Source organism: Phascolarctos cinereus, unplaced genomic scaffold, assembly GCF_003287225.1.
Source record: "Phascolarctos cinereus isolate Bilbo 61053 unplaced genomic scaffold, phaCin_HiC Scaffold_5;HRSCAF=322, whole genome shotgun sequence".
Classification (NCBI taxonomy): domain Eukaryota; kingdom Metazoa; phylum Chordata; class Mammalia; order Diprotodontia; family Phascolarctidae; genus Phascolarctos; species Phascolarctos cinereus.
In genome coordinates, this window is record NW_027555958.1 from 148,805,342 (window position 1) to 148,822,027 (window position 16,686).

General features: G+C 40.0%; 1 protein-coding gene across 6 annotated transcripts in view; it reads left to right on the forward strand.

The window, feature by feature from the left end:
* FYN (FYN proto-oncogene, Src family tyrosine kinase) overlaps nucleotides 1-16,686 on the forward strand; it is a 309,834-nt gene that overhangs the window by 201,624 nt on the left and 91,524 nt on the right. For all 6 annotated transcript variants that reach the window (XM_021008095.2, XM_021008092.2, XM_021008091.2 and 3 more), the window contains one exon: nucleotides 15,646-15,903. In XM_021008095.2, coding sequence (XP_020863754.1) covers nucleotides 15,657-15,903 — 247 coding nt within the window. In that variant the 5' untranslated portion in view covers nucleotides 15,646-15,656. The remainder of the gene's footprint in view (nucleotides 1-15,645; nucleotides 15,904-16,686) is intronic.

The window sequence follows — 16,686 nt, forward strand, 5'->3', positions numbered from 1 at the left end:
GATGCCAGTCTGCACTAGTAAAGAGTTTCCTCACTAAGAAATTTCTTTTTGTTTATCAGTGAAATTCTAGATCCAGTCCCTATCCTTCTGATTTGTTCTACTTACATGTGTCCATGGGCAGCTTCGTGGCTTAGTGGATAGAACACTGGGTCTGGAGTCAAGAAGACTCATCTTCCTGAGTTCAAATCCAGCCTCAAATATTTACTAGCTGTGTGAACCTGGGCAAACCCTGTTTGCCTCAGTTTCCTCATCTATAAAATGAACTGGAGAAGGAAATGGCAAGATACTCTAGTATCTATACCAAGAAAACCCCAAATGGGGTCATGAAGAATTGGACTTGACTGAAACAACTGAACAACAACAACAGATGTGTCCAAGTTGTCCCCCCCCCCCAGAGTGTGTAAAATAGCCATGTTATATGTAGCCATAGCTTATAGTAGCCTAGTATGTAATCAGCCAGGTGGGCTGATTGTCTGGAAGTGCAATAAGAGATTAAGTGGTTTGCCAATAGTCAGGCAGCTACTATGTGTCAAAAGCAGGACTTGAACCTGGGCCTCTCTGATCCCCTAGGTTGGCCCTCTCTCCACCAGTCCAATCTGCATGAGACTGAACAACTGGTCTTTCCCACCAGACTTTATTCCATTTCTTCAGCATTGGCTCTCTGGGGAGTGTGGCCTAGTTGCATCCTGAAGGCTGGGATTTGTCCGTAACTTCTTGCCTGAAGCAGGTCTGGATATCGCCTTCTTTGTCTAAAAAACAAGGCAGTGTCTGATGGGCCCTGTGGCAGGGGAGCAGAGATTTTACTTTTGTTCTTGTTACTACATGCTACCAGGAGGGAGGCAAGAGAGACATTGTAGATGAAAATCCAACTAACTCTAGGGGAAGCTTTTCCCTTGATGCTGTGAGCCCCCTAAGGCAGCTTTGTGGAACACTGTGTTAAGGCACAGATGGGAGCCCTTCCAGCCAGGAACCAAGCGGCTTCTGGGACCTCAGCAAGGCATCTCCCGGATATGGCTTCACATCCTGAAGCATCAGCCTGCTAAAGGGCCTGGGATGGTGACCCTCGTAGACTTTCTGCTCTCACCCACACAGTGACAAGTGGGGAGGAAATCCTGCAGATGCAGGGATTTAGGGATTCTGGAAAAATAAGGAACTTAAATATTGTGTTCTTCTCTTCCTTTCTTTCCTTCTTACCCTAGACATGAGGGTGACATCTTTTTCCCCCCAAATAAGTGCAAGCTCAAAATTCTCTTTAGACTTTCAGAAGATTGAACTGGCCTCTAAAAGTATTTTTTTTCTCAACATAGAGAATGATTCCTCCAAACCTCCACATGGTTCTTGTGGTTATTTCAAGATTTACTTGGTTTAGGAGGCCTCAGGTATCAGTGGAAAGTGCTGTGGACTTGGAGCCAGAGAATTCGAGGTTGAATTCCTGCTCTGCTCAAGACCCAGTCTTCTTGGGCAAGTCACATAACCTGTCTTTGCTATATAATCTCCTTACCTGGAAAAGTGAGGTGGTTTGCCTTTATCTGTGACTTCCAAGATACCTTTCAGCTCTATATCTGATCCTATGAGGCAGCTAAATGGCACAGTGGATAGAATAATAAACCTGCAGTCAGTATGACCTGAGTTCAAATCTAGCCTGAGGCACTTACTAGCTTCATGACCCTGGGCAAGTCATTTAACCTCTGTGCCTCCTTTCCTCATCCATAAAATGAGAATAATAACAACATCTAACTGAGTATTATTGTAAGGATCAGATGATATAACTCATAAAGCACTTTGCACATCTTTAAAGCAGTATAGAAATGCTTATTATTATTATTATTATTATTATTATTATTATTACTCTCTTGCCCAGTAAATAGCCAAGTAAATTCTAATGTTGTATTGTTCAGGCAGTAATGACTATTAATACAAAAAGATACATTTTAAAAAAACAGCCTAGAAAGTTTCTAATTCAGCCTTTTATTCTTCCCACTATGCTTAAAAGTATCATTTGGGCATCTTTTAGTTATCTTCCTCATCACCTCTATAGCTTGATTTTAATTGATATACTCATTCTGATGAGTAGAGACCAGATAAAAAGGAAATGATCATACTGGGAAAGATGCCATGGATGGAGTGCATACCACCAACTGTCTTATGGCACTCCAAGCTCTGATTCTTTCATACTTACCCTCTCTGGTTGTATCCATCAGCACCTTGTTAACTGGGGCCCTGGGTTAGGAATATATATTTTCTCTGTGGACTTTGGTAGTAGAGCCACTCAGCTAACACAGCTGAAAAGAAAGCTGTCAGTCTGGGCCTTCATCCTACTCTTCTTCCTCCCTTTTCCCCTTCTGCTCGTTTTCTAAGAGAATTTGTCATTCTTTCTTGGAAAACTTCCATCTTTGAGCGGATTAGAGTAAAAGATTTTCAAGTCACCTTCTGGTCCCAAATCCTCCACCAACACCAGCCTTCTGCTCCCTGGTCCCACAGGATTAAAACGTTTCCAGAGATGCCTGTGATGTCACAAATCTCAGAGAGCTGTTGCTTTTTTCCGCCTTTCTCTGAAGTGACTGATGTGTGTGGAATGAGTGTGGGTATCTGTGTGTGCTTCATCAGAGGTGTCCAGCTGGCAGAGGAGGATTCTACTGCATGCTTTCAGGTACTTATAAAAGGACTAGAAATTTTGAAGCATATTTAATTTGTATTAAAGCTGCGCTCTTCATGTTATGCTCCATAACTCACTTAAGAAAAATGCCCCTTGGGCTACAGTATAGATGTCAGGAGATCCCACAGAAGTGAAAGAGACTTGGAACACATCATTTTGGACTTATTCAATGAAGGGTGGTGGAAACAGGGCTTAAAGCCTGCAGGAAGGTTGGAGGAAGTGGGAGGAGAAAGGATCAAATGAGGAAGAAGTGAGAGAGTTGTCTGGCTGAATTTATGAGTGTGTGTGTATGTGTGTTCAGTCATGTCCAACTCTTTATGACTCCATGTGGAGTTTTCTTGGCAAAAATACTGAAGTGGTTTGCCATTTTCAGCTCCTTCTACAGATGAGGAAACTAAGGCAAACAGGGTGAAATGACTTGCCCAAGGTCATGCAGTTAGTATCTAAGGCTAGATTTGAACTCAGGAAGAAGAGTCTTCCTGACTCCAGGCCTGGCACCACCTAGCTGTCCTGAATTCATGAGTACATGCATGCTATCTACCTGGCTAAGCTGCTTCTGAGCCCATTTTTCTAAAAATGGTGTAACAACATTCAGAGGCAGGTAGTCACGGAGTTAAACATAGCCACCCTTCCTCATCTCTGCCTCCTGGCTTCCCTGGCTTCCTTCAAGTCTCAGCTAATATCCCACCTTCTCCAGGAAGGCTTTCCTGATTTCCCTTCATGCTAATGCCTTACAAGATTCCCTCTATTGGTTACTTCCAGTTTATCCCGTACATATTCTTATAAAGCTGTTTACATATTGTTTTCCCAGCTAGACTGAGCTTCTTGAATTGTGTTTTACCTTTCTTTCAATCCTCAGTGTTTAGCACACAGTGTCTGGCCCATGGTAAGCACGAATAAATTTTTATTGATTAACTAATTTATGGCTCGGGATTGACATACATCAAGAACTCTGCTAGATATCTATGAGTCCCTCTCCTAAGGCAGCACAGTGGTATATATAAACAAGAGCCCACCGCAATGCAGGCATAGGCTGAGCCATATAGCTGAATGCTTTGCAGGCGTTTTCCCCTTGACTCATCTGCTCAGAAATTTGCAGTGTGGCAAGGAGCCTGATCAAGTCAGGCTCAGCTCATTTGGCTTCTTCTGGCTTTTATGTCAGGAACTGATTAGCCCTGATGCCCCAGGTGGGAGGAAAGAAAGCACAAGGCTTTACACAAATATTTTCACTGTAATTAACTTTTCGATGGCTTGTGGATGTGCTTGTGGATTTATTTCAGTTTCTTTTCATTTTAGAATCCTTTTTCAATGGTGTGGAAGGGATAAGAAAAGTCTATAGAGAAACATTTGCTCCCCAATTTAAAATTCATAATGCAAGGATGCTAGTCTTGATTTAAAAGAAAAATCTGTTTTCCCTTCAATTATATAAATCCAGACCCTTTTTAACTATTGCATAAAATCAGGCTGCAAACTCCTCAGTTAGATTATAAACTTCTAGAGGATAAGGGCTGTCATTCCCATTCCCCCCACCTCGTCCTTTAAAAAAAACAAAACGAAAACCTCAGGACCTAGCAGTGTAGGACATCCAGATGGTTAATAAAGGCCTTAGGGATTGAATTGGGATATTGGGATATATCCATAAAGATTGTAACTTGGGCTCCCCAACCACCATTATACAGAAAGTTCTTATTGTTCAGTCGTGTCTGATTCACACAGACACTGGAGGGGTTTGCCATTTCCTTCTCCAGCTCCTTTAATAGATGAGGAAACTGAGACAAGCAGGGTTAAGTGACTTGCCTAAGGTCACACAGATAGTAAGTGTCTGAGGTCATATTTGAACTCAGATCTTCCTGACTTTAGGCCTATTGCTCTATCCACTGTCAGCCATCTAGCTGCCTGACATCATACTGAAACTGCTTTCCCACAAGTCCCCAGTGATCTCCTCAAGGCCAGATCCAATGGTCTTGCCTCAGTCATCCTTCCTGACTTCCCTAGCTGCTTTTGACCCCTTCCACTAATCCCTCCTTGAAATTCTTTCTGACTGTCCATGTTACCATCCTGATTTTCTTCCTACCTGTCTGATCACTTTTCTGATTCTTTCACTGGCTGTGAATCTTCCTCCTACATTCTAAGTGTGAGCATCCCCCAGAGTTCTGTCCTTTTTCCTCTTCTCTTTTCTGTTTATACTTTCTTCCTTGGCAATCAGACCCACTCCCAGAGCTTCAGCTATGACCTCTATACAAATAAATTCTAAATCTTTATCTCCGGTCCCACTTTTCCAGCTGCCTGCTGGAATCTGCACTTGGATGCGTCTCCTGCATTTCAAACTAAACATATCTAAAACTAAACTGTATATCCTCTCCCCTCCACCCCCAACTCCTCCTATATCTCTATTTCTGTTAAAGGCACCACCATTGTCTCATGCCTTCTGGCTCAAAATTCCAGAGTCATCTTTGGCTTATTCTTTTTACCTTCCTCTATCCAAGTCCCCAAGGTCTGAAAATTCTGTCTTTGAGGTTTTTCCTCATCTTTATGGCACAGTAGAAAGATCACTGGCTGTAACTAACATCAGAGGACCTGAATTCAAATCCCACCATCCTATTTATGTGATCTTGAGCTAGTCATTTAACTTCCCCCAGACCTCAGTTTCTTCACCTTTAAAAATGAGGGAGTTGGAGTCCCCTCCAATCCTAGATTTATGATCCTATGATCCCTTTTCTCAATCCCAGTTGTTACCACTTTAATAATAATAATGATAGCTAATAGTTATATAGTACCGACTATGTTCCAGGCACTCTGCTAAGTGCTTTATAATCATTATCTCATTTGGTCCTTATAACAACCACTCTACCACCTAGCCATCCTGGCTAAGGGTATACCCTTATTGGATGAACTAACTGGCCTCCCTGCTTCTAGGATCTTACTCCATTCCAATCTGTCTTCTCAAAAGTAGCCAAAGTAATCTTCCTAAAGCACAGGTCTGACCACTTCACACCTACATCAAACCTGTGGCCTACAGTAGCAACTCCAGATTCTTTAGCTTAGTGTGCAAGGCTCTATCTATCTGCTGCCATCCCAACCCGCTTTTCCAACTTTCTATCCCACTCCTTTCCTATAAACACTTTGTGTTCCAGACCAAAGAGACTACTTCCTGTTACCCAAACATGCCTGCATTTATATTGCCCCCACACCTTTACTTACTATCCTACTTCTACCTGGAATACCCTTGTCTCAAATTTCTTGCCTGCTAAAATTCTGTTGGCACTACAGTGCTACTTCCCTCTCAAGAATCTTTCCGTAGTCTTCACTTCCCAAATCAGATTGCTCTGTCCTGAAAAACCTAGAAAGACTTACATGAACTGATGCAAAGTCAGGTGAGCAGAATCAGGAGAATATTGTGTAGAGTGACATCAATATTATACGATGATCAACTGTGAATGACTTAGCTATTCTAATCAACACAGTGATCTAAGACCCTTCCAAAGGACTCATGATGAGAAATGCTGTCCATCTCCAGAGAAAGAACTGATGGAGTCAGAATGCAGATCAAAGCATATTATTTTTCACTTTCTTTATTTCATTGTGGGGTTTTTTTTTTGGTCTGTATATTCTTTCACAACATGACTAATATGGGAATACGTTTTGCATGATTGCATATGTACAACCTATATCAAATTGCTTATTGTCTCAGGAAGGGAAGGAGAGAATTTAGAATTCGAATTATTTTTAAATGTTAAAAATTGTTTTTACAAGCAATTAAGAAAAAAAAAATCTTAATTGCTCTTCTCTTCCTCTCATCCCCTGTAACAACACTTTGATTGCAGCTTTTCTATGGCACTTAATCTACTGCACCTTAATTCATAGTTATTTCCAAGCTTGTCTTCTCTGTCTTCCACCCTTACCCACACCTACTGAATGATTATGTGCAACCTTGAGGCAAGGGATTATTTCTTGCATCTCCATAGAATTTAGAATAATATCTTGCACATAGTATAGTCTCAATAGGTATTTATTGAATATTATTGTAGAGGAGTTTTTTTGGCTAAGATTTTTCCACACCTCAGAATCCCCGTCTTTCATGTGCTTTAAGAATTATTTCTTTGGAGCCTTCAGAATTGTGTGGTTTCTAGCACAAACTCCCTCTGAGTTACCTTGGTAAAATCCAGCCATTTTCTTTGTTTTCTTCCTTATTCTTTCTGCTTCCTCTAGTAGTACCTTGACATCTGAGTCCAAATGTGGTGGCTCTGCTGTGCTTGATGGTGAAAAGAGGTTTTTTAAAAAAAATAAATATCTTTAAAATCATTTCTACTTTTTTCCTGTTCTCGTTCTAGTTCTTTTTTTTCCTTATATACATTCTGGATGACTTTGCTTAAGTAGTTCTTTCACAATTTTGAAAAAAAAAATTTCCCTGCAGCACTTTTCCCTGCCCTATCAGGTAATACTAATCATAATTATTTACTATTTTACCCAGTAAGTTTTACAAAGGAGTTCGTATTCTAAACTATTGCCCTTGGAAGCTGTTTGTATCTCTCCTCTTGGCAAGGAAGTCAATATCTACTGGCTTAGGCTGACTATGGACTCTTTGTTCTCATTATGCCAATTGCTAACCTTCTATATTAAATTATTATCGGAACTGATTTTCAAGGTATCTGAAAGAGGACATTATCAAAGGCATAGAAAAAAATCTTGGATCTTATTAACACAAAAAAGGCAACCAAAACAACATCAGTAACTACAAACCCATATGCCTATTTTTCCATTCCCATAGAAAATTTTTGTGGCAGTAATCTACACATTCAATAAAGGTATCCTTGAGGAAAATGCTAAAAGAGAAAAGTAAGATTTTCACAAGCAATATTTTAAAGGAAACCACATCTTTATACTCACACAGTTGAAAAGTATGAAGAATACAAACTCCTAATGTGCTCATTGTTTATTGACTGTAAAGAAGCATTTGGTTTGATAGAGCAAATTAGTCAATCAGTAAACATTTATTAAATGTCTGCTATGTGGTAAGCAGATGCTAGGAACTGAGAAACAAAGGCAAAAATAAAAGAGTTCCTGCCTTCCAGGAGTTTACATTCTATTTGGGGGTGGGAGGAGATGACCACATGTGCACTTTAAAATATGTACAAAATAAGAAAACATACAGACAAGGCGATTTGTGGAGGAAAGGCAGAGAGATACTGGTAGTGGGAAGGTGGGGGGAGCAGTGGAGGTCAGGAGATATCTCATGTAGGAGGTGGTATTCGAGCTGAGCTTTAAAGGATTCTGAGAAGCAGTGGTGAGGAAGGGGGCATTCCAGGCATAGGAATAGTCTGTGTGGTAGCACAGAGAGATGGGTGATGGATTGTTGTGTGTAAGAATTAAACAGCAAGGCTCCCAGTTTGGCAACATCACCTAGGACATGAAGAGGAGAAATGTATAACAAAGGTGGAAAAGAAAGTTGGAGCTAGGTTGTAATGGCCTTTAAATTCCCCAGCGAGGAATTTTTGTTTGATATTAGAGGAAACAAATTGCATTCTGGGAAGATGGCATAGTAAATCAGAAATTTCTAGGCCATCCAGATTTCCTCCACAAAAAAACAGCAAGCCAATGAAGTTTATTGAACTAGGTGAATGATGTAGTCAAAACTGTGCTCTTAGGGCACCTGTGTGGAAAAACGGTTGGTGGAGGAGAGAGACTTCAGGCAGGAAGACTAATTAGGGGGTGACAAGCTGAACTAGGGGTGGTACCTGAGTGAATGGAGAGAAGGGAATAGATATGAGAAATGTTGTGGAGGCAAAATTGGCCCTGTGGGAAGAAGAGTGAGGAGTCAAGGATGACCCCAAGGGTATGAACCTGGATGCCTGGAAATATGGTTGTGCCTTCAGCAGCAATATAGAAGGTGATCTGGAGGAAAAGAGAATTGAGTCCTGTTTTAGACATGTTGAGCTTGAGATATCTATGGGACAGCCAGTTGGAAGTGTTCAATAAACAGCTGGTAATATGAGACTAGTGCTCAGGAAACATAATAGAACTGGATATATAAATCTGAAAGTCTATATAGAGATGATAATTTAACCCATAGAAGCTGAGGAGATCATAAAAAGAGAGCACAGAGAAAAAAGAGGAGAGCCTAGGACAAAGCCTAGGATACATACCCCTAGGTAGGAGGAGGTGAGATAGGGATGATGATCCAGAAAAGGAGACTGAGAAGAAACATTCAGAAGGGTAAGAGGAGAACCAAGCAGTGTCATGAAATAAAACCGTAAAGGAGGGACTATCTTAGAGGAAAAGGAGATCAGCAGTGCCAAAGCACAATTGTGTTACAACAAGGTGCTGTCTGTGTTTTGTCCCAATAATACAAGAGAAATAATGTATTATAGTAGAAAGAGTGCTAGATTTGGAATCAGAAGATGTGAGTTCAAATCCTACCCATCACTACTTATGTGTCTTTGTTACAACCTCTCAGAGCATCACTTATTCCTCCTCTGTAAAGTGAAGGGTTTGAATTGATAGCCTCTAAGGTTCCTTCCAGTCCTAAATCTGGGGTTCTGTTATCCTGTGAAGATTCCTCAAAAGATGTCAGGTATGGTACTGCATAGCTTTTAATCTCTACTACTAGGGAGACAGAGGCTGTTGCTTTGCTTAAGCTTGGGAGTTCTGAGCTGCAGTGGGCTAAGCAGATCTCATGTTTGCACAAGGTCTGGCATCAAAATGATAATTACAGAGGAGTGGGGGGGCCATGAGGCTGCCTAAAGATGAGTAAACCTCCCCAGGTTGAAAATAAGGCAGGTTTGGGGCAGCTAGGTGGCGCAGTGGATAGAGCACCAGCCCTGAAGTCAGAAGGACCTGAGTTCAAATATGGCCTCAAACCAAACACTTGATACCTACTAGCTGTGTGACCCTGGGCAAGTCACTTAACCCCAACTGCCTTAAAAAAAATAAGGCAGGTTAAAACTTCTGTGCTAAGCAGTGGAGAGATTGGGCCCATGAGTGGCTGCTACACTTCCCATTTGTGAGATAGGAAGAACAAATCTGGGAGAGAGTGAAAGAGAGAGAGAGAGAGAGAGAGAGAGAGAGAGAGAGAGAGAGAGAGAGAAGGAAGGAAGGAAGGAAAGGGAAGGAGGAAAGGAGACGCAAGAGAAGGCATCTCTTTTCTGATCCTCTGATTATTAATATCAAGTGAAGCATAGAACAGGGGAATGTGTGTTTGCTACTTCCACATAGGAGGCCTAGCACAGAGTCTAAGTTGCAAAGAGACTTAACTGGTGAGGTCTTCTGAATGCTTCTATTTGCAGATGACATTGTGATGATTGCCTCAAGCCCAGCAATATTAAAGAACCTCCTAATTGGGGACCTATAGTCATTCAAATGGGGTCAGCTAGATGACACAGAATAGAGTGCCAGGTGTGGAGTCAAGAAGACTCATCTTTGTGAGTTCAAATCTAGCCTCAGGCACTTACTAGCTATGTGATCTTGGGCGAGTCATTTAACCCTGTTCACCTCACTTTCCTCATCTGTCAAATGAGTTGGAGAAGAAAATGGCAAACCATTCCAGTATCTTTGCCGAGAAATCCCCAAATGGGGTTACAAAGAATCAGACACAACGGAAACAACTGAACAGCAACAATCCTTTAAAAGAGTTTCACTTAACTTCATACAAGAAGAAACAAGCAGGCAGAAAAGGACTATTGTCCAAACTACTCTAAGAGTTGGATAGACAAACTATAGATCTCATCTGTCGGTACCATCAGTTCCATCTTTGTGGAACAGATACTCTTAAGTGGACAATGAATTGGGCCTGGAACTGAATAGGAGGAAGACAGTAAGCTGTATTGCCTTTGGGAAATTGCATAGTCCCTTCAATAATGCCAAAATTCTTGAAACTAAGACCCAATTTTTTTTTCATACCAGTGTTCTTCTAGTGATTTATGATTGTAAATCACAGAATAGCAGTCTCCAAAAAATTGTCACATATATATTTAATGTATATATGAATGACAGTGGAGAGGGGCATGTTGGCCATGCATGGGCTGTAACACATTATAAACAAGGAACTATGCAAGAGAAGTGGCAGAAAGGATTTCCTTAGACTAACGTGTGACCAGATGAAAACTATGGGGTGGTGGCATAGCAAGAGAGAGGCAAAATGGATGGACAACTCGCATGCGATCCATGCAGTATCAAGTGAACTATAAGAGGACCACCAGTGTAAGTCACCAAGATGGACAGGCTTGGATGGTCAAGCTCTGCCTCACTGGAGGCACTACTCACATTGAGGAGCTCTCATACCCACCAGAGTATTATAAATAATGAAGACAGTTTTGGCAGGGGTGGGGGTTAGGTTAAAAAAAGTTTTTCTTTTTTTGTTTGGAGGAGTTGTTGTTGTTTTCTTGTACAAGGCAGAGATTAAGGATATTTCTTTTTTCTCTTATTTATCAGAATCACCAAGCTTTCAGAAGAAAGCTACAGTGCTGTTATTAGGCCTTACAGTTCGATTTAAACATGCAAAAACAAGAATAAAAATCTCTAACTTGCTTACCCATTCCTCTCATGAGAGGTCTTGGTGACTTCATGCCAAAGAGGGAAACATTTTTAGTTGCATGATAATTGCGTGTGTGTAAGGAAGCTGGCCATACATCTGGGAGTTTAAAATTTTATTTTGCTCAGTGGAGATGGAATAATTAATTCTGTAACTTGAATGTTAGAGCCTCATCTAAGACATCTCCAAAGGTCTCATGATGGAAAATGCTATCCACATCCAAAGAAAGAACTAGAGAGTTTGAATGAAGATCAAAACATGATATTTGCTGTTTTTTTCTTCTATTTTGTTTCCTCTTTCTGGCGGTTCCTCCTATTAGTTCTAATTCTTCCTTACAACATGACTTACGTGAAAATATGTTTAGAAGGAATGTATATGTATAGCCTACGTCAGATTGTGCGCCATCTCAGGGAGGGAGGGGGAGAAGAATTTAAAACTGAAAAGCTTATGGAAGTGCTTGTTGATAAATCAAAATAAATTAATAAAAAATATTATCAAGAAAAAAAATAGAGCCTCTATGGAGTATCTGTGGAAGAATAAGGGCAAGAGCCACATAGAAGAAGGTATGGATAGGTCACAGTCTTTACCAATAAAGGGAATTCTCACATCTATGAGATAAAAATCCATTGAAAGATTTATTTCAAGAAATCATAGGATCTAGAGCTAGAAGAGCCTTAGAAATTCATTTTTACAGGTGATAGAGGCTGAGGACCAAAGAGAGTCCTTGCCACATGGGTATACATATATCAGAACTGGGATTCAAATTCAGATCCTTTGACTCCAAAACCAGTGTTCTTTCCACTGTACCATAATTCACTCCTGGTATTTTCTAAGTGAGATGAGCCATATAAAAAGCTATCTGGATCAAGGAACACTTCCAAGTGGATCCCTTTATAAAAAGGATTATCCTTTTATTTATTTTTTTTAAGTAACTTCTGCCATAGAGAAATTAAACAAAGAATGAGCAAAATGGTTATCAATTTTTAAGGCAACATTAGATACAGTAGGTCATGCCTGGGAGAAATGTTGTATTTCCTAATGGAAACTCATTAAATTCTTTTACCATTAAGTTAGAAAGCATGTTGGACACAGAATGCTATATGTTAATCTCAAGTGATTTGCATGTAAATTTGTTCCGGCTTTGGTGATCTCAGCCTGAGCTTTAGAAAGGTGGCTCTTTTCCAAACATTCCCAGTATCCAGAGCTGACATTCAATTCCATATGTATTTATTGAGATACATATCATGGGAAAGTTTTAGGACACTCCTGTTTTGCTTCCTAAACCTGCCCTTGTAGAGAGGTTGTACTTAAAAACAGGGCTACTGAAAGTCACCATATTTGCAGCATTTCCTCCTCAGTCTTGCCCACATTGACTTGCAAGATGTTCTAGAGAAACAGACTTCTTAGTTCTCATTCTTCCTTGCCTTGATTTGCTTCCAGCACCAGCACCCTTCCAGTTGTTCACTTTCCAGTCAGTTCATGCTATTCTGCATGATGTCATTTTTTGCCTATTTAGTTTCTTTGAACCAGGATGGACTATTTTTCAGAGTCCTGACTGGAAAAGACCAAGCAAGTTGTGCCAACTATTATGATTTCCATCGTATTGCATCTAAGAAGTGCCAAGGTTGGAACTGGCTTTGCCAGCCATATTTCACATTTATAAATATGTCAGCGCATATACAGATGGTGACCATTCTACCACTGATAAAAACTGGACATAATGCTTTTGGAGCTTCGTGCTGATTGAGAGCCAGAGGCAAGAGGAACACCATTACCCTCCCTTCCAAAAGACTTATACTAAATCAATAAAGTCTCTGTCTTGTTCTGAGTCAAAACACAGTAATTGAAAAATCCTCATTTATATCAGGATTTCCAAGAACTGGTTCTACAATAGCAATACTAGTTAATAATGGATAGTTAACTGTTAATTTAAAGAATACCATCATATTCCCCCCACAAAAATTAATTCTAATTTATATACACAAATGTGTGTGGATACTTATATAAATTATATATAATTATTTGAGTTTGAATAATAGAGAATAGTAGGGAAAAATATAAAATATATTTGTTAGGTCTGAATTGGTGATTTAATTGGAGTAAAGCACTCTCAGTGAGGAAATTTCCTCCACAGCAGTTTGTCTGTAACTTCAAAATCTTAGAGAGTTGTATGTGCATGTGAAAACACATAGGTTCAAGTTCTTGCTTTGACAATTAACTATGTGATCATGAATAAATTATGTAACTTCTCGTTAGCTCTCTTGAGCTAAGCCTTGAAGGAAGCTTAGGATTCTTGAGACAGGTGAGGAAGGAGTGCATTACAGGCAAGGAGGATAGTGAAACAGCAATCAGTATCACTACTCCAAAAAAGTTGAGTCACTGGCCCAGTCATACTCTCTGCAAAAGGACAGTTTTTTAAATGGAACTATCTTCATTTCTAGCCTTCACAACAAAACAGTGAAAAGCAAGTTTTATTTGTGGGGAGAAAATACACCAAAGTCTAGTAAAGAACTAATTCCAATTAATTCCAGTAGAAAGTGTTGGAGGCGGGGAAGATAAAGGTTAATGGAGAGTTGAAAATGTAATTGTGTTTTTAAGTGATAACTCTGTTGCTGTCAGCTGTCATGACATTATGCAAACCTTTTATGATAATAGGACCTTCTAGTTTGTGCCATTTAATTGTTTGTTTTTGGTTTTGTTTATTTTTTTGCTTTTTTGTTTTCCATCTGTAAACTATTTCTTAGCTTTGATATTTATCATCATCTTGTTTAGTTTGGTGACTGACTGAAGTTAGTCATACCACCCAGAAATTTTAGGTTTTATAGACTGTTGATGGAAGATGTGGTGCAAGTTGATTTATATTTTACATTTATTGAATGGGCTTTATACTAGTTTGTGGATAAGGAAAGGAGGGCAGTTCAATCTGTGGATTGTCCTTGGCTTGTTTTAGCCTTCTCTAGCCCATCTCTCTCAGATAAGTGTTATTTTGCTAGGTTATAAAATACTTGGAGCAATTTGGGAAGAAAGCTGTTGCCTACTGAAAATTATAATACGTGACAGTACTATTGCCTCCTGAGTGCATATCAAACCAATGTATGGGCAGTTAGTGCCAATTAGTGACAGCATTTTTATTCATCAGACATTCATCTGATGCCTATTGTATTTGAGACACTGTCCTGGGTCTTGGGGACACAAAGATAGATAGGAAATTGAACCTTCTTTCAAGAAGCTCACTCTTTAATAGGGAAATTAGACATATACTCAAATAATTATGATATTAGAGACAATATCATAAAAAGTCCAAAGGAGAGGTCCAGGCAAAGTACTATGATAAATTTGAAAAAGGAGAAAGTGTATCCAATAGATGGAAGTGAGGGTGGAGTCTTAATGGAGGAGACTCCTGAGTTGGACCTTGATTGAAAGGAAGAAGTTTGGCAGGTAGAGATGATGGGAGGGAGATACGTATTGCATTCTCTGCACGAGGGGATGGTGTGAGAAGTATTATGAACATGGGGGAAGGCAGGATGAGAAGGGAAAAGGGCAAGTAAAAGTAGCTCAGTTTAGGGGTATAGACTTCATGAAGGGAAGTGATATGAAAAAAAAAAAGCTGAAAACGTAAATTGGAACCAGACTGTGGAAATCCATGGATAACACAACACAGTAAAGGGTTTTTACTGACTCTAGAGGGTAGTAAGTCCATTCCTCCCTAACAACTTGTTGAGATACACATGAGCGCTCACACGTGCACACACACACACACACACACATATGAATGGATAATCATCAAAGATGTTATAGGAGTTTTCTGATTCCTTCCAGCTCTGAGATTTTACAATGATGATAATTTTTATATAGCAATTTCAAGTTTATAAAACATGTTATGTCCATCCCCTCAATAAAGCCTCAGAACAACCCTGAGGCAAATACTATAGGTATTAGTATCCGCATTTCCCGGATGAGGAAACTGAGGCTCAGAAAGTCTGAGTGACTTTTCTATCATCACACAGCTAGTATCAGAAATAGGATTTAAAACCAGGTCTGCTTGACTCAAAGTTCAGAAAACCTGTCAACATACCACACTACCTCTTCAGTACTGCCACTTCATTCCGAAGGCAATGAGGTATCATCAAGGTGTTAGAATAGAAGAGTAATGTGATCAGAGAAATGTTCATAGGTAGCCATTTGAAGAATCAATTGAAGAAGGGTAAACTGATGGCAAAAAGACCAGTTAGGAGACTGTTATTAATAGGCTAGGTAAGAAGAGATGAATTCTGAGCCAGAGCTATTTGCAATGGGGGAGGAGAATTTTTGTTCATGTCCCTTGCTAGACTAAAATTGTGCAAGTGAATGCTTACAGCAGCCTTGTGAATGCCAGCTATCTGTTGAGTCATGAACTAAGCAAGTTCATACAAGTACCATTGACGTTAACACGCCCCCTGCTCTGCCTTCTTTGTCTTTGTAGGAGTTTAGAGAATGGGCTGTGTCCAATGTAAGGATAAAGAAGCAGCAAAACTGACAGAGGAGAGGGATGGCAGCTTAAACCAGAGCTCTGGCTATCGCTATGGGACAGACCCCACTCCCCAGCATTACCCTAGTTTTGGCGTGACGTCCATCCCCAACTACAACAACTTCCATGCGGCTGGTGGCCAAGGGCTAACCGTCTTTGGTGGCGTCAATTCTTCTTCTCACACCGGGACCTTGCGTACAAGAGGAGGAACAGGTAGGCCCCCAACGTTGGGTGTTTACTTTTGAGTGTTGTGCAGTTTAATACCTGAGCCCCAAAGACCTCTTCACTGAGAGTCACTCCACCCCAGAGTTGAAAATGCTAGAGGAAATTAATTCTTTCATTTTTAAGATTTGGGGACTGTAAGAGGAAATGGGGCTCAGTGTTTCATCTGAAGTGCAAGTCAAAATATCAGAGAGATGAGAAAGGAAAAAAAAACCCTCTGATCCTCAACCCCCAAATAAGCATTATCTCAAAAATTCTTTCTCGGGGACTGTGGATCTCATTAAACATGGTCCACTTACCTTTATGGACTGTTCACTGCTCTTTCAATGCCAATTTTAGAGTTTTCCCTTGATCTTCTCTTTTATTTCTTCCACAATCCTCACTCCATGAGGTTAGAGGCTAATTCAGTCTTTGCCCTTCCCCTCACCCTACCCCCTAGTCTTTCCCTATGACTTTCCCATTCATTCCTGCTGGCTATTCCATGTTACCCATCTACAATTCTTGACATACATGTGTATATTTAAGTCACAGATTCTTAACCTAGAGTCCATGAACTTAGATTGGTTTTTTTTATTGTTGTTTGTTTCAATAATTATATTTCAGTAGAATTTCTTTCCCTTGCAATCCTATTTATTATATGCATTTAATCTTTTGCAGTCTTGTATATTATATGCATTTAAAAATAGCTTTGCACATCCTAAGTCGGTTATCATGTTCTCAGATCTTCATTTTCCTGCCTTACATTCACATTTCACTGTCATATTTGTTTATTGA